The sequence below is a fragment of the Amphibalanus amphitrite genome, unplaced genomic scaffold (assembly GCF_019059575.1).
Source record: "Amphibalanus amphitrite isolate SeventyFive unplaced genomic scaffold, NRLGWU_Aamphi_draft 000925F_arrow, whole genome shotgun sequence".
NCBI classification, from domain to species: Eukaryota; Metazoa; Arthropoda; class Thecostraca; order Balanomorpha; family Balanidae; genus Amphibalanus; species Amphibalanus amphitrite.
The window spans coordinates 223,679-247,408 of NW_024882419.1; the positions used below are offsets into that span (position 1 = coordinate 223,679).

Sequence of the window (23,730 nt, forward strand, 5' to 3'; positions counted from 1 at the left end):
CTTCAAAACTAGAGAACGTTCACTGAGTTATGACAAATTCATCACACAATAACTATCGACATTATCCTAATGAATAGGCTTCGGCAAGTGTCTGGTCAAGCAGAATCATTGAAAAAGACCGAATAATAAGACATCCGGACCTGCGTGCCAGTTTGTAGATTGTGCCAAGAGCTTTCGAATCAGCAGCCAAAATTATGTTAGCTCCCCACTTTAGACAACTACGAAAAATAATTATTTCCCACTTTTGGCATTCATTTTTTATTTTGTATGAAAGTGATGCATGACAGCTATATTTCGATCCTGAGATACCGTAATGTTACAAAACGATATATTATCACACACTAAGAAACAGTATAATACCAATTTGTCTTGTCAACAGCAATATCAATCGTGTAGAAAACCCCACCCGTGTATAACTCCCCCCACTCCCCATTATCGCCTGGTCATACGTCCAGCGCCAGCTGATCTCTCAGGAACTCCAGCACGGCTGCGTGGCTGGGCAGGACGTTGAAGGTGCGCCGCAGATTGCGCGGCAGCTGGCGCTCCAGCATGTAGATGAGGTGGTGGTGCGTGCAGGTGAACGGCGTGCCCGTGTCGGTGGCTAGTCGCAGCCAGTCGCGCACGCAGCTTAGCGGCGTGAACTCTGCCCCGCTGAACAGCGCCGGGTTGTTCAGGAGACCCTGGGCGGCCATCACGCCTGCGGGAGCAAAGAAACGGTGAGGGTGGGGACTGTCAAAGAACGGTGTAAGGCGCAGGGGCAACATCAGGGAACGGGTCGACGAACAAGGCCTGAGATATGAAATGAATGAACTGTACGAGTGCATGAATGAATGAAATGAATGAATGCAAAGTTGCTTGGTGCCATTAACTTCACAAAACGACGCATGAATGAATGCATGAATGAATGAATGAATGCATGGATGAATGAATGAATGAATGAATGAATGAATGAATGAATGAACAAGTGAATTAATAGTTAAAAGCGTTAGTGAAAGAATCGATCGAATGAATGTATCGGTGCAATAAATAATTTGCAGAATGCTTTTACTTCCCACGAGTACTCAATTATGACCATTGTTCAATGACCAATCTTGAAATAAACGATAATCTGCTTCATGCAGCATGTTAAGTAGTAAGTAGTAAGCAGCTTGTCACAGCTGACCCAATCTTGCTCAGCCCTAATGACTACCAATCCCGGCTTGCTGTCACCTCTCCCCTCCAGCGCACCTTTGGCGCCGGTGCTCTCGGCCGTGCTGAGCGCGTCCTGCAGCGTCCGCACGTCTCCGTTGGCGATGACAGGCACCCGGACGGCGGCGGCCACCGCGGCGATGGCCTCCCGGTCGACCGGCTCGCGGCGCTGGCTGATGGTCCGACCGTGCACCGAGATGAACGACACGCCGGCTGCCTCTGCGCGCCGACACAGCTCCACCGTCTCCCTGAGCCAGGAGCACGGGATGACGGTCAGGTGAGCAGGCACGCGGTGAGCGCCGGGAAGACGGCGTGTGGTCGGAGACCAAGCAGGGCAGCCGAGCGGTGTCTAACTAACGCTAGAATGGAAGACGAGCCGAATTTAAAGAAGACTTTACTATACATTTCTCGAGTGATGGGTAGCGTATAAAGACCACATAGCATCTTGTGAGGACACTGAGGACAATGCTACAAGTTACAGTACAAGTCACAGAAATTGACGCTGAGCTGAGCGCACCTGATATCCTTGTGGACGCGTATCTTGACCGAGATGGTGAAGTCGGTGTCGGCGATGCGGTTCCGGGTCTGTCTGACGACGTCAAACACCAGCTGCGGCTTGTTGATGAGGCAGGCGCCGATGCCCTCCTGCTGCGCCCAGCGCTGGGGACAGCCGCAGTTGAGGTCCACGCCTTGACACCACCTGCGGACAGTCAGAAAGTGAGGGCCGGGCTGAACTCTGAAGGTCGGCCAACCGGCGAATAGTACTCGGTCAACAGACGTGCTTCTCAGGACTATGTGCTTCTACTATCCACATTACTGCCCATTACTTTTGAAGTAATGAGGTACTCTATTTAACAGCATACCCGTAAGAACAAAACTAATTACGGAGCGAGCGAAGCGAGCGGAGTCTTTCCTTAGATTAACGGAAATTTCTGAGTATGAGCGGCCGGCCGGCCGGCCGGCCGGCCGTGCGGACGCTTTTGCGAGGCTTATATCTCAGCAACCACTTGACCGATTTACATGCGGTAAATTTTGTAGGGTAGCTTCATTCCTTCTACCAAGTATTGGACTATTCCCGATGCATGTGGGTGACCCCTTATGCACGTGCCACGTGCAAAACGAAGAGGTGTCAGTTTTGTAATTGTTGCAATATCTCGGTAACTACTTGGCCGATTGCGCTGAAAGTTGGCATGTAGATAGGCACCCACTAGGCACTGCATATCCATGTGCCAGAGTTGGGGTGCTGCTGCACGTGCGCACGTGCAGGGGTCGTTTCCAGATCTCGAGAACGGCTGGACCGATGGCGCTCAAATTTGGTACACGATTAGGGACCAGTTAGTAGGGTGCCGTGCACAAGTCAGTTGGGACCCATTTTGCACGTGCGCACGTGCAGGGTGCCGCTTCCAGATCTCGAGAACGGCTGGGCCGATTGTGCTCAAATTTGGCACATCGCTAGAGACCGGTTAGTAGGGTGCCGTGCACAAGTCAGTTGGAGGTACCCCCTCGAAATTTCGCACGTGCAAGGCTCACCCTCTCGCTCGCTCCGTTAGTCGCCCCAAAAGGCGTTATACTGGTAATAAAAGTCCGTTGATTTCAGGTTCTGTAGCAGTAATATACGAACTTGCATGGCCTGCGACTGGCGACAATAACGTTAATGGTACCAAGACGGCTGACAAATGTAAAGGCCTGGTGCTATTACGCCTAACGGGCATATCGATCCGCTCACTGAGGTCAATATTCTCTAGGCTGAGGCGATCCTGGAGTTATCTTACTTGGCCACTAGTTCAGCAGCGCAGGCGAAGTCGGCAGCGTTGTTGGCAGCGAATTGTACAATCAGCGGCTTGTCGGCTGTCAAACACAGAGGGAGATATACGACGTTACGCTGCAAGAGTTGAAAGGGAAACGGGCGGGCAGAGATCGGCACGAGCAGTGCTCAGAGGGCAGTCTGAGAAATCGTGAGATCGATCGTGAGTCCTGAACGAGGATTCTGGGCTCATGCACTCACTGGTCACTGGTCAGTTCAGGGCACTAACGCGCCAGGGTCTAACAGTACTGGAGGGTCGACCGATGCTATTTTGTACACACACATGGTACAGAATAGCTCCATTCGTTAGGGACCAACACCTCCGCTTTGAAAACAACATAAGGTAAAGCTAAAATATTTCATCTAAACCTATAAAAGATACGTCAGTCTGAGACTGGATCATCCCATCAAATGGCCTGTTGGCCAATTGATAGATATCACTCATCACTTCATCACCCATCTAACAAAATCGAGAGATTGAATGGGACAGAAGGCTGAGACAATGACACGTTACTTATCTTCAAGTGTTATTTTCAGTTTCGCCTCCAGTGTAATTTAAAAAATGCATGATTAGGTAAATTGCCAACATTATAGAGGTAATGGCTCACAATCAGCGAAGATTTCCGAAGGAAAACAGTCTGAACGAGGGAAATGAGGGGCTTCTCAGGCTCAACCGTTGTGCCTCGCAAGTCACAGAAAACGCATTTCTCCCTGAAAGATCGGTCAGATGTGAAAAAAATCCCATAACTGTAAATGAAGAAGTTCGATGTAAAAGATTGTCCAACTCCAATGGTGTTAAGATCTCATAAAAATGCATGAGCTATCACCATTTTAGCAAGCCCGTGCCTTCAGGCTTCAGCAGTCTTACCTGCGTTCGTCGTAAATTCGCTGTCTCTTGCTTTTTGAGATTTAACGAATGAATCTGACATGATCATCGGTGAAAATGCAATATCACAGCCGTAAATCCTGACAAGATTGCGGAATGCGAGCCTGTAACACAAAGTAGCGCATAGGATACGAGTCAGAACAAAAATAGAGACAAAAAATACATTTACTAGCATGTTACAGTGGTTAAATGTTACAGTGGTCACTGGTCAGTTCAGCATGCTACAGTGGTTAAATGATACATTCCATCAAAATGGCGGAAAAATACAGCCACGTTTCCAAACAAAAACTAAAATATTGTCTATATTTTTAAAAAAAATGTATGCTCGAACAATACACTGCACTGAAAAAATTAACAAGTAACAATCCATGGGGATGTTTTGAAGTGTGCTTGCCCTAGGTAAATGTGATACTGGCAAGTACACACGACATAAGTCCTTTGATCTTACTTGGAATAGCGAACCATTGGAGCACACACAAACGCTGGCTTCTCAGCACACAGAATCTCCAATGGTTTGATGGAATCCACTGTCTGTGGCAATAACTCAGCAGCCATTGTCATCCTTTTAATATCTGAAACAAATCAAATCAATAGGAAAAGATCATTTTTGGCACGGATGAGTAAAAACAATGATAAAATCAGACAGCCTAAACTCATTGTGCTAACTCTTGGAGGCTAAAGCGACAAAAAAGGCAGAACAGGAAATCAGTTCAATACACTTTGACGTTCTGCTGAGGTCGACACTGACTACGACTAACGACTATGATTCTTCATTTTGGGACTCTGGGCACTATGGGCATTGGGCATACCTTGAAAAGCTAGTATCACGACACAAACACCTTATGTTAGTCATCCCTTACATAACCCTGGGAACCATGCGGGCCCAGAAACCCCAAACATTCCATCTCCAACACTCAAACAAAACATGTCAAGCCAAAAGCCTGTCATTACATTTAATCTGACTCCATCTAGGGCTCCACTAAAAAACAAAATAAGGGCTGTGAAGTGGTGGCTCAAGGTTTTGACAAAGCAGCTTCTGTATCAGCTGCACCTCATGTCATACATCCACAGACAAGCACAGCTTAAATGACCACCAATTCTCAAAGATAAAAGGTCAGATATCCAGCAAAAGCAATAGCACCCAACCAGTTCTAGACCAGCCATCTGGGCTGGTAACAACTGTTTTAAATTATTATCCTTATTCCTATTTCCTGCCCATTTCAGAGAGCTGTTCCAGATTTTCCATTCCTAAAACCTCATTAAATCTGTACTGATTGCAGAGGATGTGCTTGGATGTTAGGGGATAAGCTGCCTTGCCCCCCCCCCCCCCCCTGTGTGGAAAGTGGAAACAATACTGGCCATCCAGGATGTGGTATAGGCAGCTATTTTATTTGCATATGCTGTGGGTACAGTAACAAAACACAAAGCCACATCAAGTGACATCAGCCTGGGTTGCATCAGATCAGTCCAACCGATTGACTGGAAATCTCAGCATGTATTCGGAATCCAGATAATCAGGGATAATTTTCCAGGATCACCAGGATCATTTGGTGCTTTAAACGCAGTTCACACTTGCCCGTAAGGTCTGCCGGTGACGGGCCCGACACCGTCAAAACGGCCGAAACCGACGGAGTGACGGCCGTCAGGTCGACGGGCATGTGTGAACCGGCAGCGTTTGACGGCCGGCAACAGCTGACTGCGCCGGCGCCGGACCTGACGGCCGTCGCTTTGGAAAGTTCAGCAATGTTCAACTTTTGACGGTGACGGGCCCGTCGGTTTGAATGTCTGCGTGTTGGAGGAAGAGGAAAAGGAACCTTCTCATGCAGCATGAAGCTTATATGCATTTTTAAGATCATTTGTACCATTTTCCATCCATTTGTTGAGATGAAAGTGTTTATTACGGCACGATATCTTGAGATTCGATCCCTGATTTAAATCAGCGAACCGATGTGTCTTTCATTTAAATTAAATTGCAGCATTATTTGACATAAAAATGTAATTTTATTTCTGTAATTCAAAGAATATTTTTAACCTCTCGGCCTCTACCATCCCCCCATCCCCTTCCCCCATCTGCGTCAATCTCGAAAATGGTGCGCCATTTCTGTCACAACATATGGCAGCCAACGGGAGCTACCAAATCTCAACTTTCGTTTGACGGGCTGCAGGCCGTCAGGCAGGGTTACCAAAGCTTGGGATTTGTCCCAAGATCTTGGGATATTGAACCCGACCTTGGGACCTTGGGATTCAACAGCAAACCTTGGGATTTGTCCCGAGCTTACGACTCCCGCTAATTTTAGCACATTTTTGTAATCATTGGAACAAGGAAAAGTATGAATAAAGACCAAACAAAAGAATCAGGAACACATCTAACACAACTTAATTGTTTTTTTTTGTAAACCGTCCTTTTTGGCCGAACACAACCGAGCGTTCTTTCGTTTGGTTTCACTGTACCTTACCAAGCAACCAACGAAGCACGAATAAGTTATCCTTATTTGACGCGTCTTCACTTGGTTTCTCCCGTCTCAGCTCTCAAGTGAGGCAGTTAGCGAAATACCCAGTGGCTTCCGCGTCGATTAACACCCGGCCTGGCCGCCTGTTTGCGAATTGCGACGCCCGACGGATCGGAGGCGGATCCAGCTCAGAGTTTGGGGGGGGGGGGCAAACCATAAAATTTATCGATTCTTTCCATGCATCGTCCATAGGCGTAATGTTAAAATTATGCCGTTTGGGGGGGGGGCAAATGCCCATTTTGCCCCCCCCCCCCTTGGATCCGCCACTGCGACGGATCATGCTTCAACTCGTATCATATTGCGGCCGGCGGCCGGCGGCGACGACCTCGACCCGTCTCCAGTTCGGCTCGTCTTTCTGGAGAGTGGAGGGTGCAGGCTCAGAAAGTCAGAAGTCAGAACTCAGTGTCGTCTGTGAGGGAACGTGCAAGGGAGCGACTGCGGCTGTGTCTCTGTACCTATGCCTGCGTGTGTAACTGTGCCGAATGCAAGATATGTTAACGATATTGATTTATTTAGTCAACCAAAGATTTGAAAATGCGTCAAATACACTTTGTTTGCTCTATATTTGGTTTCTATAGACCTTGGGATGCACATTGGGCTTTGATCCTGTCGACCTTGGGATATGGAGCTCGATTTTGGGAAATTCGCGCGGCGATCTTGGGATTTAGAAAAAATCCCGTTGGTAACCCTGCCGTCAGGTCGACGGTGACGGGCCCGACACCGACAGACTGACGGTCATGTGTGAACTGCGTTTTAGCTGGCACTGTGCACAGTTGTGACGCTGTGACGTGAAAACAGTTATAACAAGTGAAAGAGGCCTTTCACTTTAAGAAGGAAAAGCAATCTAAAAATGTGACTAATTGCAACAGTTGTCCCTGAAATACCAAATAATCAACAGTGATCCCGAAAATTATCCCTCATTTTCCAGATGCCGAACGCAGGGTTAGGGGAAATAGCCACCACCAGCCTGCACCAAACAAGACCTATAGCAAGGTATATAAAAACACTAAACACACACACACACACACACACACACACACACACACACACACACACACACACACACACACACACACACACACACAAACAAAACACAAAAACAAAAACCCGCCTGGCGCGAGGCGCCTGTGACGGTCACAGTGTGACCTACCTATAGCTTTTACCAGTTCAAGTTTAGAAAAATGCACTTTTGGTATTAAGGTTGAAACACTGCAATGAAAGCTACACTAATACCAATAATGAATTGAAAAAATGGCATCCATGAAAATGGATCATGAAATTCAATTATCATAAAATGTGTAAGGATTTGGACTGGGTTTAGTCAAGGGTTCAGTACAGAGGCACTGGCACGGTCTGTTCGCAACAAAGCCACTTGGCTAGTCAAGATTACTTATTACATCTGTACAAACAAGAAGAACACTTAAGGCTTTAATCAATTTGTTTTTAAATTTCATATTTAATTAAAAAAAGATATAAGACTGCCCACTTGCTTGCTTGCTTGCTGGGTTAGGACGCGCAGCCTCGAGACCCAGGCGTCCAACTTCACTGATCGTCTTGTTCTTGGTCTTGTAACTCGGTCTTGTTGGTAGCGTTAAACTTTAGGCACCTCGGTCTTGTTGGTAGCGTTAAACTTTAGTCTCTTCCGTTTTTTGTAGATGTTGATAGCATTTAACTTTGCCACTTCCCTTTTCCGTGAAAGAGGGGTACTAAGCGGTACTAAGCAAGGTATATCACGTAATAGTATAGAGTAAACAGGATAGAGATATTGCGAGGTGGGATTTGCAACGGGAGGGTAAACTACGAAATGCTAGCGTCTACATTCGAGCTACTTACTAAGTGCGGGAATAAGCGGCCTCTAAGGCTAAACAAAAAATGGGAAAAACAAACGCTACAGTATTTCTAGTTACAACTTAACAGAAACCAACAAAAAATAAGTAAGTAAATAATAAGGTTGAGATGTAGTAAGGACTAGAGACAGGTGCGCAAGAGCACCGTGTCTCACAGAGGAATTGAGCGCTTAAAGACATAAGTACGCAGATGTGAACAAGACAGTTTTGACAGGACTATGAATACACAAACACACAGACAGACGACGACCAAACAACTTTGCGATCGATCACTATCCGGTCCGGAAAGATAATGACAGACAATGATCACTTTCGATTTCCTAAAACTAGTATTTTTGAGTGCACACTGTAATCAGAAGTGCTACATTGGAGATCCACAGACGGGTATGGTTACAGCTTATCTAGAAGGTTACACTGTCGAAGATACAAGAACAGAGCATCAAGTACTTCACAATCATTTCCAAGCAAGTTCTCCACTGTAGGGCGGATGCCTCTGGTCCTACAGGCTGAGATCAGACGCAGTCTCTCCACACGATATTGTCGACAATCAAGGAGAATGTGTCCCACGTCTTGTTGGCAACGACACACCCCACACACAGGCGCTGGATCATGGTCAATGATGTGTGAGTGAGTAAGTACAGTATGCCCTATCCTGAGCCGGCAAAGTACAACCTCTTCCTTGCGGTTTTCACGTACACATGATGACCAGAAACCAATGTTCGGTTTGATGACCTTCAATTGGGTGTTGCGGTAATCTTGCCACAGCCTCGAAAAGAGTTCCCTTACGCGGTCTTTCACCATAGGTATGTATTCCCGCGGTCCTACCGCGACCCTTGTCACGTTTGGTTTATCATGTGCCTTTTTGGCCCAGTAATCGGCCTTCACATTGCCACCAATACCGCTGTGACCTGGTATCCAGACTAGGGTACATTCTAAGCCAGCACATACATTGGTGTGGTTTAGTTCTAGAATAGCTTCCAGAATCGGATGATCGTCATTTTTATTTTTCAAGGCCCTGATAGCGGACAAAGAGTCCGTACAAATAAGGGCTTTTGGAATGCTTTTTGCGCGAACATACCCGATCGCTTCTCTTATAGCCACCAATTCCGCAGTAAATATGGACAAACCGTCCTGGAGCTTAAACGAGAAAAAGGCATTATTTATCGTGAAAGCACAGGTAGCGGAATCTCCTATTTTGGACCCATCAGTAAATAGGATGCGATAACCCGGGTGGTCCTCCACCAGGTCGTTGAAGGCCATCTGGATGTCAGTCAAAGTCATTTGTCGCTTGTCTTGGGTCAAAAGCATGTGCGTTTTGACCGGATGTCTTGTCCATGGGGCTGTCGACTTCGTGGGTTTAGTCACCGGAGGGGGTCTGAAACGCAATTCATTCAGCACTTTCCTAACTCTATAAAGTATTGGGAATCCTGATATTCTGTGCATATAACTTTCCGACAAGCCATGGTATGGGTCAGTAATGTCTTGCAGGTCCATTAGGTCGTAGCAGGGGTGCTTCTGGTCACCCTGTACTTTCAGGAAATACCTGACCAGAAGTTCTTTCCTTCTGACAGAAAGTGGGTGCACGTTCGTATCCACCTGCAAGGCTCGTACTGGAGACGTTCGGATGGCCCCTGATGCGATTCTCAAACATGCATTTTGTATGGTTTCTAATGACTCTATTCTTTTGTTTCCAGGTCCGTCAATAACACATGATGCATACTCCAATATAGGTCGTATAATAGCCTTGTACATGCGCAGTAGGACTATGCGGTCCGCACCGTAACTTTTTCCGGCAACACATTTCAACACGGAAATACGCTGCTGAGCTCTGCCTTTCGTATATTCCACGTGGGCATGCAAGTTCAGCTTTGAGTCCAGGATAACTCCCAAGTATTTCACCTGATCGACCAGGGAGATAGCATCGCCTCCAATGTGTAGGTCAGGAAGAACTTCCGGGTTAAGACGTTTAAGGCTACGTCGAAACAATATAGCTTTCGACTTGGTAGGTGAAAATGTGAATCCGTGTGTGGAAGCCCAGTTTCCAATCCGATCCAGTGCTCTCTGTATTTTGTGGAACAATGTTGGGATACGTCTACCCTGCGTCCAGATGGTCACGTCGTCGGCGTATACAGCATAATATATACCCTGAGGAATGTCATCCATCAAGGAATCAATTGCCAGGTTGAAAAGTATCGGCGAGATGACCCCACCTTGCACTATGCCATGCTCCTGAGTAAATACATCAGACAAGACACCACACCTCACCTGAAAAGTTCTGTTGCTCAGAAAGCCACGAATAAAGTGCATCATGTGGCCCCGGAAGCCGGTGCGGTGCATTTGGTGTAGGAGAAGAGTAGGTGATACCAGATTGTAAGCAGACTTAATGTCGAGGAATACCGCCAAGGTGCTCGAATGGTGAAGAAAGCCGTCTCTAACATGGGAGTCCAATCGAACCAAATGATCTACAGTAGACCGCCCAGTACGGAATGCGCACTGATGTTTGTTCAACAGCTCATATTTTTCAATACACCAACTCAGTCGTTTTCCAATAACCCTCTCCATTAGTTTACACAGACACGATGTCAGTTGGATCGGTCGGTACGATGTAACCAATGTAGGGTCTTTACCTGGTTTAACAATTGGCACAATGTACGAGTGGCACCACGACTCCGGGAATGTGTCTTTCAGCCATATGTGATTGAATACCTTTAGTAGCTCGTGAAGTTGGGTAGCATCCATGTGTCTTACAAAGTCATAATGCACTTTATCTGGGCCTACAGATGAGGAACCCGAGCTCTTTATTGCCTCACTTAGCTCTTCAATAGTAATTGGTCTGTTGTAGAGGTCTCGATTATCGCTTCCAAAGTCTGGGAGCCGCGCCATCATCTCTTGCTCTTTGTCCAGAAAGAGCCTAGAATAGTTAGATTGAGAGCTGAGTTCCTCAAAGTATTTCCCAAAGGTGTTCGCCACAGCGTAAGGATCGTCGACAGTAATGCCGTTGTGGAGTAGGACTGGGAAAGGTTTTGCTACTCTGTGCTTAGTTGAAAACTTACGTATAATATCCCACAGACGATTCATAGGTGTTCTATGATTGAACTGAGATAGAAGTTCTCTCCAAGAAGCTTGTTGAGCCTCTCTGAGGATCCGTCGGGTCTGTGCTTTGATTCTGCGATATTCTACCCGCAAGAACTGAGAGTGAGGATCGCGACGCATCCTATTTTGTGCCCGTCGGCGATTTTGTATTGCCTCCCGACATTTATGTGACCACCAAGGGCACTGGTATTTGGTGTTAGCATTTCTCATAGGAATGAATTGTTTGGCCACATTGATAATCTCTTCAGTTAGAGCTGCACAATTATTCACTCCCATGTCGTCTTTGAAACGAAAAGTGCATGCAGATCGAAAGGCCGGCCAGTCCGCTCTCCTGGTACTCCACCCAGAAAAGACGAATGGTAGGTCTGGAACAGGTACCGCAGGTCTAAACTGGATCCGTATGGGATAGTGGTCACTGGAATGCAGATCCTTGTCTGTGTCCCATACGAGCAGATGTCCTATGTCACTGGAGGCTAGAGTCAGATCGATGTGTGATTCGGTACCTGTAGACTCATCAAACCTGGTAGGTTGACCATCATTAAGTACAAGTAGGTCATATTGATTAATAACTGTCATCCACATCATTCCTCTTTGGTCACAACACTGTGAACCCCACATCACATGCTTGCTATTCGCGTCTGTGCACAGAATGAACGGTTTAGGAAGCTGTGCAATCAGCTGTGCCAGATCAGTACATGAAAATTGTTCTGTGGGTGGCAAATACAATGAACACAATGTGATTCGTCTATTTTGGGTCCGGATAGCACAAGCGAGCGCCTGTAGTGTTGTTTGCAGTGGCAGTCGGTGATGTGGCAATCTATTCGAAACGTAGATGGATACACCTCCTCTCCTGCCCCCCTGGTCTGAGTACGCATTGAATAAAGTGTAATGAGGGAGGTTGAAAGAGTATTTGTCATTTACAATGAAATGTGTTTCCTGGAGGCAAATTGCATGATAAGAACCCTCTGTCAGCATCTGTTTGGCTTCTGCCCATTTTCCTATCAGTCCTCTACAATTCCACTGTAGGATATCCAGGGACTGGTCAGGTTGGAATTCAGGAAGCTCTCCTGAACTTTGGCAAGCTTTTCCATTAGATTCAATGCGAGATCATTTAAACTGAGTGAGCATATGCCGAACAGTACAACAAGGAGTGTGGAATTAATGTACGCACACAAGCCCTTCGTCATCCTGGGATGAAGAGCCGTCCTTTTCATGGGACGACAAAACTGATCCAAAAAGAAAAACGAAATAAAGAACATCTTCTGAAACTAAACAATGACTACTGAATGTCTTCTCAGACTATTAGAGTACTCTTCCAGGAAAGAAAAACAAAAATATGATCTAGTCTTACACTAGACTTAGACTCTGCTGGACTTGAAAGAAATAAAACTACCTTCTACAAAACCGTGAGAAGTTGGGAGATTAGGTGGGAGGGCGGGATGCCACCCCAGCCTGGTTTGTCACCTTTTTTCCTTTCGGTGGTTGGGTGTGCTGATAATCCATGTGGGCTCCGTGGGGGGAGGCTAGGGGGTTCAATGGAGCGGCGCCACCAGGCTTTGTCATGCTTCCACCTCTGGTCCCAATGGGGCTTCCTCCGAGGCCATGGGGGCTCTGAGTGGGGACTTTCATCTCTGAGGGTGAGACATGTATCATGTCCTGACTTTGTTCTACTCCCTGGGAGTGGCTGTCGTGTGTTGCTGACTCCTGCTCAGCACATGCCAGGTCATACATATTCTGCTCTGAGTCAGAGAGAGTGGACAGCTGTGTGCTTTCTGATGGGGTGCCGTGCAGGTCCATGGTGTCTCTCTCTCCATCTGTGTCTGCGCTGTGCTGACTCTGCTGTGTCTGGGTCTGTTGTGGGGTGTCCGTATCAACTCCATCTCCTGAGACCTGAACTCTCACTCCTTGCTGATAGTGTTTGGGCACCCCCAGTTGAGCTTTCTGGACACTTGTGTTCTGCTGCAGGAACTGTTCGAGTAGTGTCAGTATTTTGTCCATTTTCTCCTCCATGTGGTCCATTCGGGTTTTTGAGGAGTCATTTCGGGGAGCCTCAGCTTGAACCCTCGCGGCAGTTGCATAAAGGCGTGTGGTTGGGACCTGGTGTTCTTTTTCATAGAGTCTACGAGCATGTGGGTAGGACACGTCCCTGTCAACCTTCAACTCGCAGATCTCTTTTTCTCTTTTCCAAATGGGACACTGTCTCGAAAGGCAGTCATGGTCAGCTTGGTCGCAGTTTATGCACTTTTTGGCACATGGTCCATCATGTTTGTTTTCCCCGCATGTTAGGCACACTCCCGTCGACCGGCATCTCTCCTTTGTGTGCCCATACTTTCCACAGTTGTGGCAGATGAGAGGATTGGGCACATGCTTTTTGACTTTGTACTCCACGTAGTCAAACTGGAGCTTTGTAGGGCAAGATGGTTTGTTGAAAGTCAGAAGAATCGTTGGTGTCTTTTCTAGATGGTTACCTGTTTTTCTCATAAATCGCTTGGCAGCTACCACCCCGAACTCTGCCAACCATCCCAGGATGTCATCGTCGGACAGGTCTAGAAGGTCAAAAGCATGGATAGTTCCTCGGCTTTGGTTCAGTTTTTGATCTCTCTGGATCTCACATTCCTCACCCCCAAAAAGCCTGGCATTGATGAGCTTTTCGGCCTGGGACTGATCCTGGGTTTTGACCAGAAGCCTTCCATCATTCATGAAACTGGCCTTCTCCACTTTGTTCCTTCCACCCAGTATCCCCCTTACTGCCTGCTGGACCCAGGGCCAGCCTTTTTCTTTGACAGGTTTACCAGACAGAAGTTTTATGGTAAGATACACCCCAGTATCCTCACCATCGTCCCAGAAACTTTCAGAGAAGCCTTCCCCTCTCACCCTTTTGAAGGCCCGTTTTGGCCCCATCTTCTAGATTTGCCCTACATTAACATGCAAACCCACCTTTCGCTCTTGTAGCTACACGTCAACCTTATTTGAACTCTGACCGCTTCCAACGAAATTAAAGCTCCAAACACTCTCGGAGTACTCTTAAAAACCTTTGTAGCAATAAATATCGGTCTACGTCTTAAATCTTAAATCTTTAAATAGTCGTGACTGAAACCCGTCCTCTCCGCCACGTGGTGCGCCGGGGAACTCGATAAGACTGCCCACCAAAAACGTGAAAACAAATATTTGTCAGAAGTGCGCCAAATACTATGAAGGATTTTTTGTGGCCATATTTGCCTATAATGCTTCCAAATCCTTCATAGCAGAAAATAATTGGCAAGTCTCCCCCTGAAATTTCACTGCATTTGGCGATTTATTTCGTTGGTATTTCGGTGAAAATCGAATGCTTGCAACTGTTCCACGCTCACATAAAATCGTTTTAACATGTGAAACCTGAGGCTATCAGAACAAAGAACAGCCATAAACATCAGCGCGTTAGTATGCCTGCGGCCGAGCCGATTTGGGATTCCGTCGGGAGTTATGGAACCAAGACCATTCGGTTCGGGGAATGATGCCCAAATACGTATGATACGTTTCACGTTTTAGTCAATTCCTAGGTATATGGTCAGATTTATCCTCCTCAGAAATGTCCTCCTAAGGTATATTCCTCGGTGCTCACCCAAGATACCTATAAGGGCTCACCCACTACCTACCCAGGTTCCCGCTTCCCAGCCCATTGAGACTCTGTCCGTCTAAAAAGACATTTATGATCGACGTGGATGCCGTCTCGCTGCGTATGGTTCTCTATACAATATAAACAGATAATTCCGAGCAATCAACTGTCGCTGAATGCAGAGAATACTTTCATATTTTCGCCTATCCTATCACGGAGCCGGTCTTCCTTGCTCTTTTCGACACTGGGACGGCTTCGTACTGAAAGGGGGCGTCCAGTCGCCGTTCACGAAAGCTACGACATCTTTGGTATCTACTCCCCGAAACATCGAATGAACACAAAGTTGGTGATTGCGAATAATATATTGGATCCACACAAATATGACAAAACAAGACAATTGAGCACTTAGTTAAAATACTTACGTTATGTTGCTCTGTCAATGTTCAGTTCATATTAAACACTTATATTGACGCAAGGAATAGTGGGACCAGTTATTCAGCCCAAAGTGTCTCTACTTTCTATGTTGCCACTGCCCAGCATCCGATCCAAAGATGCATTACACATATCACCTCACACAAGCAAACATTCTATACAAATTAGGACAAACATGACCCCGTCTGATATTCATGGCAAATCGCTCAAAACACTCGCACTCTAAATTGCTCGTATCAGGTTCACAGACGATGCAGATGGCACCCGCACAGGGTACCTGTCGGGGCGAGCAGTATTACGTATACCGGGCCGGCACAGGCGGCGGGTTACACTGGTCGGGGAGAGGGAGAGAGAGAGCTCGCTATAACGGAGCCCCGACCGACGCAACGGCCGCGCTCTGCCGCTCTGCCCCCACAGACATACACACTCGCACCACTACGCATTGGCACTGGGTACACTGACAGGACACTGAAGACGAACCGGCCGGCCGGCGACGCTATACGAAGCTGATATTGAGCCTCTCGGCCTTGTCCAGGTAGATGGCCTTCCGAGACCGACCAGAGGCCAGCTCCTCGGTGGGGGCTGCCCGCGCCGGCGGCCGCGGCGGCGGGCCGCGCAGCAGCACCTTCGGTTTGGGCGGCAGGGGCGGCGGCGGCGTGCCCGCGGCGGCCGCAGCAGCAGCGGCCGCCAGACGGGGCCGGGCTGACGCCGAACTCTCCGTCAGCGGCGTCGGCGGCGAGAAGTCGGCCTCGTCCAGGTGCAGCGACGTGGCCATCGGGTCGGGCGGCGTGGGCGGCGGCGGCGAGGCCGGCTCCGGTCGGCGCGGCGTCAGGCGCGGCATCGGCGGACAGCCCAGCTGGCCGCTGTCGCCCAGACCGAGACTGAGCCGGCCCGACGCGTCAAAGTCGCCCTGGAAGTAGTCTTCTGCCTGCTGGTCGGTGGGCAGGATGCCGCCCAGCTGCCGCGAGCTGCGCCAGCCGCCCGGCACCATCGAGAGCCGGGCGTCGGCGGCGCCAGAGCCCGGCCGGCGCGACAGCACCGGAGCGCTCAGCCGCTCCGGACGGTAGTTCTCCTTGTTCTGTCGGCGAACGGGGCGACAGACCGTCAGACGACTCACGACAGGCAGTGGCTTTAAGATCCCTTACAAGAAACTCGCCAACAGAGGCGACGGGCAAGCCTGATTCAGCGACACGAGCTTTATCGTCCCCACTGCATTCTTTGAAACACAAGAGCTTAACCCGCGCCCTGCTGGGGGGGGGGTGTTTGAACACCCCCCCTTGTGGTTTTTCGCGAATATCTCAAAAACGGCGGCGCTCCGCGCCGCCGTTTTTAGTACACCTTATCATACATCAATTCTACACATGTTGTGAAAATTTCAGACCAAGGTCATTCAAGGTCAAGTCACCAGGTCACTTGAAGTGACCTCACCTCATAAAAAGTTTTAATGTCTGTCATAGCTACACCGAGTGACCGATCGCTTTGAAACTTTCAGCGATTGCTAAGAGCAATAGCATGTACAAAATGTTTATCTCAGAATTTTGATATCGATGACCTAAGGTCAGGTCAATTTTGCGACCTCCCCATTATAAGTCAATGGGAGAAAATTGAAATGCGCCTCTTTTGGACGAAAGACATTATAAACACTCCCAAACACTGAATTACAAGTGGTTTAGACACACTGAACATGAAAATGGTGTCCGTGACCCCTGTTTATGCCCTGAGGTCATCTTAGGTCACGAATGGTATCTAACAGTTTTTCGCAAATAACTTTTGATAGAGGCATGCTAGAGCGATGAAAACGCCTTAGATGTGTTCAGCTCGACGATACGGATCGACTGATATGCAACATGACCCTTTCCGGTCAGGTCATGACCTTGACCTGAGGTCAAATTTTCAAGTTGAACTTTCAAGGTCAAGTTATAGTTCATTCGATGCGTCTTGACGAGAGGAACACGATACCGGTAAAAGTAAGCTCGTACAAGGCTTGGGTCAAAAGTTATTGCACAAAAACTGTTTCCGAAAAAATCGTTTTTTTTTTGCAGTTTTTGCCCCCTGCAGGCAAAACCGTTGGCGTTAGGTCAAATCTGAGAGAATTACTCAGAAAGGGCGTTAATAGGGCTATCGAATGCGCTTTTCCGCGGCGCTGTAGCTCTATTGGTTCCCGAGTTATGTGTTGGCTTCTTGGAAATTTTCGACATTCGACCTGGAAATCGGCGAAATTTTGCCTTCAATGACCTCTGGTGACCTGACCTTTGACCTGACCAAAAAATTGACCGAAGTGATTTCCTCATTATTTTTGACGCTCTTTCGAACGCCGCCTTCCGCGCATCGCTACGTGGCCCAGGAGCCGAGTTAGAAGGGGGGGGGGTGCTCAAACACCCCCCCCCCCAGCCGGGCGTGGAAATCCAGGACCCCCAGCCGGGCGCGGGTTAATTGAGATTAACAGCACTCGTAGAAAAAAACTTACTGCATCAACATCAACCAGCCCAAAGGCCCCAATTGCCCCACATGTCGAAAGAAATGAGAGTCGAATGCTTACACCTGAGCTCACAGTACGGTATAATCACTCGACAGCGCAAAACTCTCGCGGCTAACTCACTAATAGCCATCCTATTTCGCTCTCTTCCTCACCTGAACTGCTTCGCGTTTCCGCAGGAAATCCGGCAGCTCGAAGTTGATCTCTGTGCCGCGCTGGTCGTCCAGTCGACACATCTGAGCCCGCTTCAGCCCCTCGTACAGCGCCACTGTAGAACACGGGGCGGGAATCCGTCAGGTGGGCGATAAAAATACACAGACACCACCGGGTCAACGACAGACAACGTGAGAACAGACCATTTGTTACACGGGACGATACCTGCTCCACGTCATCGACGATCGCGATTAGCAAATAAAAAAGACAATATCTCATTTCACTTGCAGTTTGAATCAAGCTTATTTCGAACCTTCGTAATCGATTGCATGTGATTATTCTTCAAAACACCAGCTCATTCCACTCCTAATGCCATGGAGCGTCATGTCTCAAATCTCACCGTCCGTTTCCTTGGGGTCGGCCAGCCGGGGCGGCGGCGGCGGCGGCGGCGGGCCCATGGCGCGTGCCTCGGCCGCCGACTGGTGGCGGTGCGCGCGGCGCACCTCGCGGCCGGAAGTCAGTGAGTTCCGGCGCACTAGCGAGGCCAGCGGGCCGGCAGAGCGGTCCGAGCTGCTACCGTCCGTCTGGGGAGGGTTCGCCGAGGTCAGAGGTACCTTCGAGGCGGTTAGCGAGGAGAAACACAGCAACCTCTCCGTAGCATATTAACGAGACCAACGAAAAACTGAACAAACGACATTATCTCTTTACGCTTTTGTAACTCATACTGGCTGAAGCATGCATGCTCCAGAAAAAAGATCAATGTGACAGCCCAGTTACACTCAGACCGTCAATCAGTCCCTCGCCTATCCACCCTTCCCACCGAATGTGTCCACCCACCTTGCTCGAGTTCTGGTCCAGGTCGATGACACCGAAATCATCAAACGTGCCATCCGCCTTTCCCTTGAGCAGATCGTCAAACACCCGATTGGTGATCTCGTCCAGGCTCGGGAAGGCCCTGTGTCGCGAGTCGGCGGCAGAGGAGGAGGGGGGTGGTTCGGCGGCGGACGGCGTCTCGTCCCGCCACCGCACCACCAGGTGGCGGTTGTCGAGCTGGGTCACCGGCACCTTCGAGTCCAGCGGCGCGCCGCCACCGGACTGAAACAGAGAGACACACAAGGCCGTCAGAGGGCGGGTACGGGCAGCCAACAGCCCACCGAGCAGCTGTGCATTCTATTGTCGGCGTCCTAAACTGTATCGACTGGGCCTAACATGACTGCATGTCCTCTTCGCAAAGTTTCTAGTGACAGTCTTCAAGAGCTGAAAGATCTTATAAGACATCGACACATCGACGCCGGCACCACCGTTCCCTGCTTCTATCCTCAGGATACAGATTAAATCCTTCTCCTCCACGCCACAACCCCCTCCGGGCTGGACAGGCAACTTTATCTCATGCGGGCTGCTCCCTTGGAGCGGCACCGCTGCTCCTGAGGGAGCGCACCCCGTAGCCGGGTGCAGTGAGTGCCTTGGGGCTGGGTGGCCTGTCCTTGAACGGGCTCAGCCCCGGCGACTCACTAGGGTGCCTGCCCAGACCAATGTCTCCCCCTATATCCTATCATCCTCCCGGCTCTGAAATGGTCTCATTGGACCGAAAGGGCCTAACCCAACAAAACAAACAAAAAATCGACGCCGGTATGACAAAGTTCATCGATACGTTTTATACTCTTCCACTCATGGTTTTGCGTTGGCCACTCACCTCAAAGACGTTGACGTTCTCCAGTTTGCAGCCGTACTTGTTGAGGATGGGCCGGAGCACCTCACAGGTTTGCCGGTTGGGTTTGGCCTTGACGCCGATGGTCTTCTGGTTGGGCAGGTCCACACGGAACAGGACGCGCTGTTCCATGCGGATCTCCTTGCAGCCCAGACAGCACGAGTCGACCGACTGGTCCAGCGGCTGGGGGACGCAAGGGGCGGACAAACGTCAGAGGGATGAACGGGCGAATACACCGAGAAAATGAGATGGAGAAAAAGTGCTGCTGATTCATGGCAGAGTGAAAAATGATATGCATAGCATATTTGACTTATCTTTTATGATGCTCGAGCGTTTTACGAGTAAGTGCGTTCATCCCCGGTTCTGGGGGAGAACTAGTCAACGTCAAAGGACTATAGCTGCTGAATTTTGCACGCTCACATCGGTAAATTCCCTGCTCTTTCTCCCCACCAGTTCTTCCCCAGCCCCGCCGCGCACTCACCCGGTCGCTGTTGGCCAGGTAGACGTCCCACGAGTTGTAGGGCAGGCCGCGACGGTCAATCAGCCGCTGCAGCATGGTGCGTACCGAGTCGCCCGGCGCTGCCTGCACCACGGCCGAACTGGAGTCGGGCAGCACCACGCGGCACAGCAGACACTCCGGCTCGGCCGACGACGCAGACACCGCCGCGCTCGACGGCGCCGCCGCCGCCGCCGACGGCTGGTCGGCCACGTGCAGCGACTGAACAGACGGAGCGACGGGGAATCGGTCAGAGGTGCGTAAAGTTGCAGATAATTAGGGTTTCTGTAATAAAGTAGTTCACAGTTATCCGATTGGCAGATAAGCTTCATTGATGCTTCATGAGAGCGGAAGCATTTGCTAAGGCATACATATATGTATATGGCATACCCACTGCAAAACGATGTTTTCCAAGACCATGTTGAACACCCTAAGACAATGTACAAAACGCAGTGGTCATCCTGCATCTATGTAGTATTCCAGCAATACACTGACGTCAGCCGCGGTTGAAATGTGATACAGCGTGTCTTTACGCCCCGTGTCAGCACTATCCAATAGCTCCCAATACCATGAACTGACATTGTACACCGCGGTCACGACTCAGATTAACTGAAATTCTATCTCACTCCAACGGAAAACCGGCTACCACCGGTTCCTGGCTCCTGCACAACGAACGACAAAGAGCAGCGGAAGGCTCCGGCGGCACAGGTCCGACCGAGGATATGACGCGAAGTGATGACGTGAGCTCACGCTCTCCGTCCTCTGCCCATTTCCGCCCGCTCTACTCGGTCCGACTCTCACCTCGCGACTGACGGCGTTACGCTGCAGGTTGGCCAGATCCGCCGAGGCCAGCGAGCTCCGGCTGCCCGACAGGTCGCTGCGCACCGAGCCCGTCTCCTCGCGCTCGCGCTGCCGCTTCTTGCGCTTGTAATCGGCCTCGCCGCGGTCCTTTGACTTGGAACGGTCCTTGCGGTGCCAGGGCAGCAGCGATTTGCGCCGCCGTTCTCCCGATTCCTGTTTGCCGCCCTTGGACTTGCTCTGCTTCTGAGGACAAATACCGTGGGAGGTGAGAGTGAGGCAACAGGCACGCGGAACAACAGAGGTCACATCGGGTAACGACCCGCCAACACCTGACGGAAATGATTCAGAAATGTAATTCCTCGTGGCATGTTTGAGGAAAATTTACGAGTTTCCGAACACCAAAAAACGTCTCCAGCGTTGCATAGGCTTTCCTCAGACGTACTTAATTTCCGTTTGAGAGTATCACCCGTCATATCGTCAGATTTCAAATGTCAGCAGTCAGGGACACTTCCGCAATCCGAACTAATGACGGCCTCTTACTATTCGTCACCGTCGAATCACCAGTAATAAAGACTAGTCGCTACCGTTTCCTACCTAACAAACGAAAACCAGTAGACCATATCCGCCGGCTGCCAGTGCCCACAACCCATCTAGCACGCCAGTCCTGAGGAGCTTACCGAACAGTGTCACGCAGCTCACAAACAAGACCACCCGGCACACATACCTTATCCTCGGGCTGGAGCCTCAGGTCCGGGTCGAGGGCGTCGCCGCCCAGGTACGGCAGCGGCTGACCGGCCGCCTCCCGCGACACACAGTTGGTGTAGATGGTCGCCTTCAGGAACCGAGGGAAGCAGTCGAACTTCATCAGCGTGAAGATCTGCTGCTGCGCCTGTCGGGTGTACCGAGTCGCCCGTCAGAGGCTGATCGCTACGTCGTAACTCAGGGGACTAACAGTACCGCATCCCATGTGACCCCAGTCAATAAAGATCGCGGACGGTGGTCGCTGGTCACGTGATAAACAGCTGCATCCCCGCCCCGCGACATTATCATGCGGTACATGTTTGCAGCTGCTCGCAGGTCCCAGCTGCAATACATGCTTCGTCAGCTGATCGACTCGGGCGTCAGCCATTGTTCGACGTCATCCGATGGTATCCGACGGCGTCAATGAACGCGCAATCATCGATTAATGCGACCACCCGGACCGGCGTGAGGCGACCGTGAAGAGTGAAGGATAGGGGGAGGAAGGGAGAAGAGGGAGGCAACGACCCAGGATGCCAAGAGATAGGAAGTCTTTGGTTCATAGGGAACGACGGTCAGAAGATAGTAGCAGGTCACGCAAGAGTGACATTAAGACACTGAGATAAAACACCCCAATCAAACCCCATGATTAATTCGAACGTTGGCGCTCACGGTCACGCATAACCCGTCCCTAACCAACTCCATTCCCAATCAAACACCACCGCCGTCCTTCCTCATGCCGTACCTTATCGAAGAGCGTGACGGCGGCCTGGTCGACGCCATCCTGGGCCGCCTGCTGGGCCTGGCTGTCCACATTGACCGGCTCGGGCGCGCCGACACACAGGTGCCGCTCGTAGATCTGCAGCGCCACCTGGCGGCGCGCCTCGGCGTCCGAGAGCTGCTTGTAGCGCTCGCACGCCACCCAAAAGTAGATGTTCTCGTGACTGAACTGGCTCTTGAGGAACTCCTGTCGGTGATAGATGTGGTGTCAGAGATGGAAGAGGTATACGGGGGGGGGGGGGGGGGGTCGGACATCGCCCCTGGACCGGTCTAAATCACAGGTGACGCAGCACCTGTGTCGGCCGGCCGCACAGCCGGGCACAGGCCCCGCCGGCCGTATCTCCCATCACGATTGAATAAAAAGCTCGGTCATCACCATGGCTCAGACATCTGATCATGACATCAGGAGCCTCAATTGGATGCTGCATACCAATGCCAGTTCGGCTCGGCGGGCAGCCCGCCCCGACAACACGGGGAAGGGAGCAGGAGTCCCGCCGACTGGTCCGACCAGTTCTCCCTACACATCCCCCGTCCAGCCTACCCCGTCTGCCCGTCCTCACCGCGAACGTATGCAGGCCCGCCGGGTCGTCCAGGAGGCGCTCGAACGATGATGCCCAGGAGGCGGCGCGGCCGCCCTGGTCCGCCCCGGTACTGCCAGTCCGCTCCGACTTGGCACTGACGCTGTCCGTCTGAGAGCCGTGCTCCGCCGCCTCCAACACGTTACCGTACGCCTGTGGAGATAAAGGTCAGGTCAGGTCAGTTTGGGACACTAACGGCACAGAGTAACGGATGGGACAGATTGGTTACAAACGACCGCTCGCCATCCAGATAAGGCGCCAGTGTACGGCAGGATAAACACTCTCAGCACAGACTGAGTCAATAAACACGCCACAAAACGGTTGGTAAATGTATTACATCACGGCGGTTTTCGCGCAAACAGTGACCTCTTCAGAATCGATGTCAGGGGTCGGGTTCCGCGGTCTCCCGTCCGCACATCAGGCGCCCGTCCCGGGGATCTGGTGGGTCGTGTGCACTGGCCAGTCGCCCGGGGTCGACAGTCCACGGACGTTTAAAGGGCATTCGAACGTCCGCGGGCGGAAGATCAACAGGCGGACAGAGGCTGTGCAGATGGCCGTGCGACTGATGGAATGTAGTCTGTGTCTTAGTCATTGCGTGGTTCGAGCGATGATGGTGCGCGTCGTATTGCGAGCCAGGGTCTTATG

The 23,730-nt window shown here is 50.3% G+C and overlaps 2 protein-coding genes across 12 annotated transcripts in view; both read right to left on the reverse strand.

Moving 5' to 3' along the window:
- Positions 1-316: 316 nt before the first annotated feature.
- On the reverse strand, positions 317-14,487 carry LOC122368132 (tRNA-dihydrouridine(20a/20b) synthase [NAD(P)+]-like). Of its 8 annotated transcripts, XM_043341801.1 has the most exons (8): positions 14,426-14,439; positions 7,879-8,094; positions 4,327-4,450; positions 3,861-3,982; positions 2,961-3,036; positions 1,706-1,888; positions 1,228-1,436; positions 317-697 (listed from the first exon to the last, which is right to left on the reverse strand). In XM_043341801.1, the coding sequence occupies exons 3-8, from the start codon at positions 4,437-4,439 to the stop codon at positions 444-446; spliced, it is 957 nt and encodes a 318-aa protein (XP_043197736.1). In that variant the 5' UTR covers positions 4,440-4,450; positions 7,879-8,094; positions 14,426-14,439; the 3' UTR covers positions 317-443. The 8 variants fall into 8 exon arrangements, 7 of the variants coding, with proteins under 7 accessions (XP_043197736.1, XP_043197739.1, XP_043197733.1 ...); XM_043341804.1 differs by lacking the exons at positions 7,879-8,094; positions 14,426-14,439 and adding an exon at positions 14,476-14,487; XM_043341798.1 differs by lacking the exon at positions 7,879-8,094 and having other exon boundaries at positions 14,266-14,442.
- A 779-nt stretch (positions 14,488-15,266) lies between these two features.
- The window catches only part of LOC122368121 (regulator of G-protein signaling loco-like), a 45,274-nt gene continuing 36,810 nt past the window's right edge, over positions 15,267-23,730 (reverse strand). For all 4 annotated transcript variants that reach the window (XM_043341777.1, XM_043341778.1, XM_043341780.1 and 1 more), the window contains exons 3-12: positions 23,068-23,238; positions 22,473-22,694; positions 21,714-21,878; positions 20,990-21,232; positions 20,174-20,410; positions 19,678-19,875; positions 18,822-19,079; positions 18,385-18,568; positions 17,987-18,099; positions 15,267-16,433 (exon numbers count right to left, since the gene is read on the reverse strand). In XM_043341777.1, the coding sequence (XP_043197712.1) occupies positions 15,852-16,433; positions 17,987-18,099; positions 18,385-18,568; positions 18,822-19,079; positions 19,678-19,875; positions 20,174-20,410; positions 20,990-21,232; positions 21,714-21,878; positions 22,473-22,694; positions 23,068-23,238 (2,373 nt within the window). In that variant the 3' untranslated portion in view covers positions 15,267-15,851. The remainder of the gene's footprint in view (positions 16,434-17,986; positions 18,100-18,384; positions 18,569-18,821; positions 19,080-19,677; positions 19,876-20,173; positions 20,411-20,989; positions 21,233-21,713; positions 21,879-22,472; positions 22,695-23,067; positions 23,239-23,730) is intronic.

Bases quoted from the DNA above. Each gene is read 5' to 3' on its own strand.
- LOC122368132 (XM_043341804.1), bottom strand. From the start codon at position 4,439: ATGACAATGGCTGCTGAGTTATTGCCACAGACAGTGGATTCCATCAAA. The intron at 3,983-4,326 runs GTAAGATCAAAG...TTTGTGTTACAG, and splicing joins CCAATGGTTCGCTATTCCAA to GCTCGCATTCCGCAATCTTG. The intron at 1,437-1,705 runs GTGCGCTCAGCT...CTCCTGGCTCAG, and splicing joins CGCGTCCACAAGGATATCAG to GGAGACGGTGGAGCTGTGTC.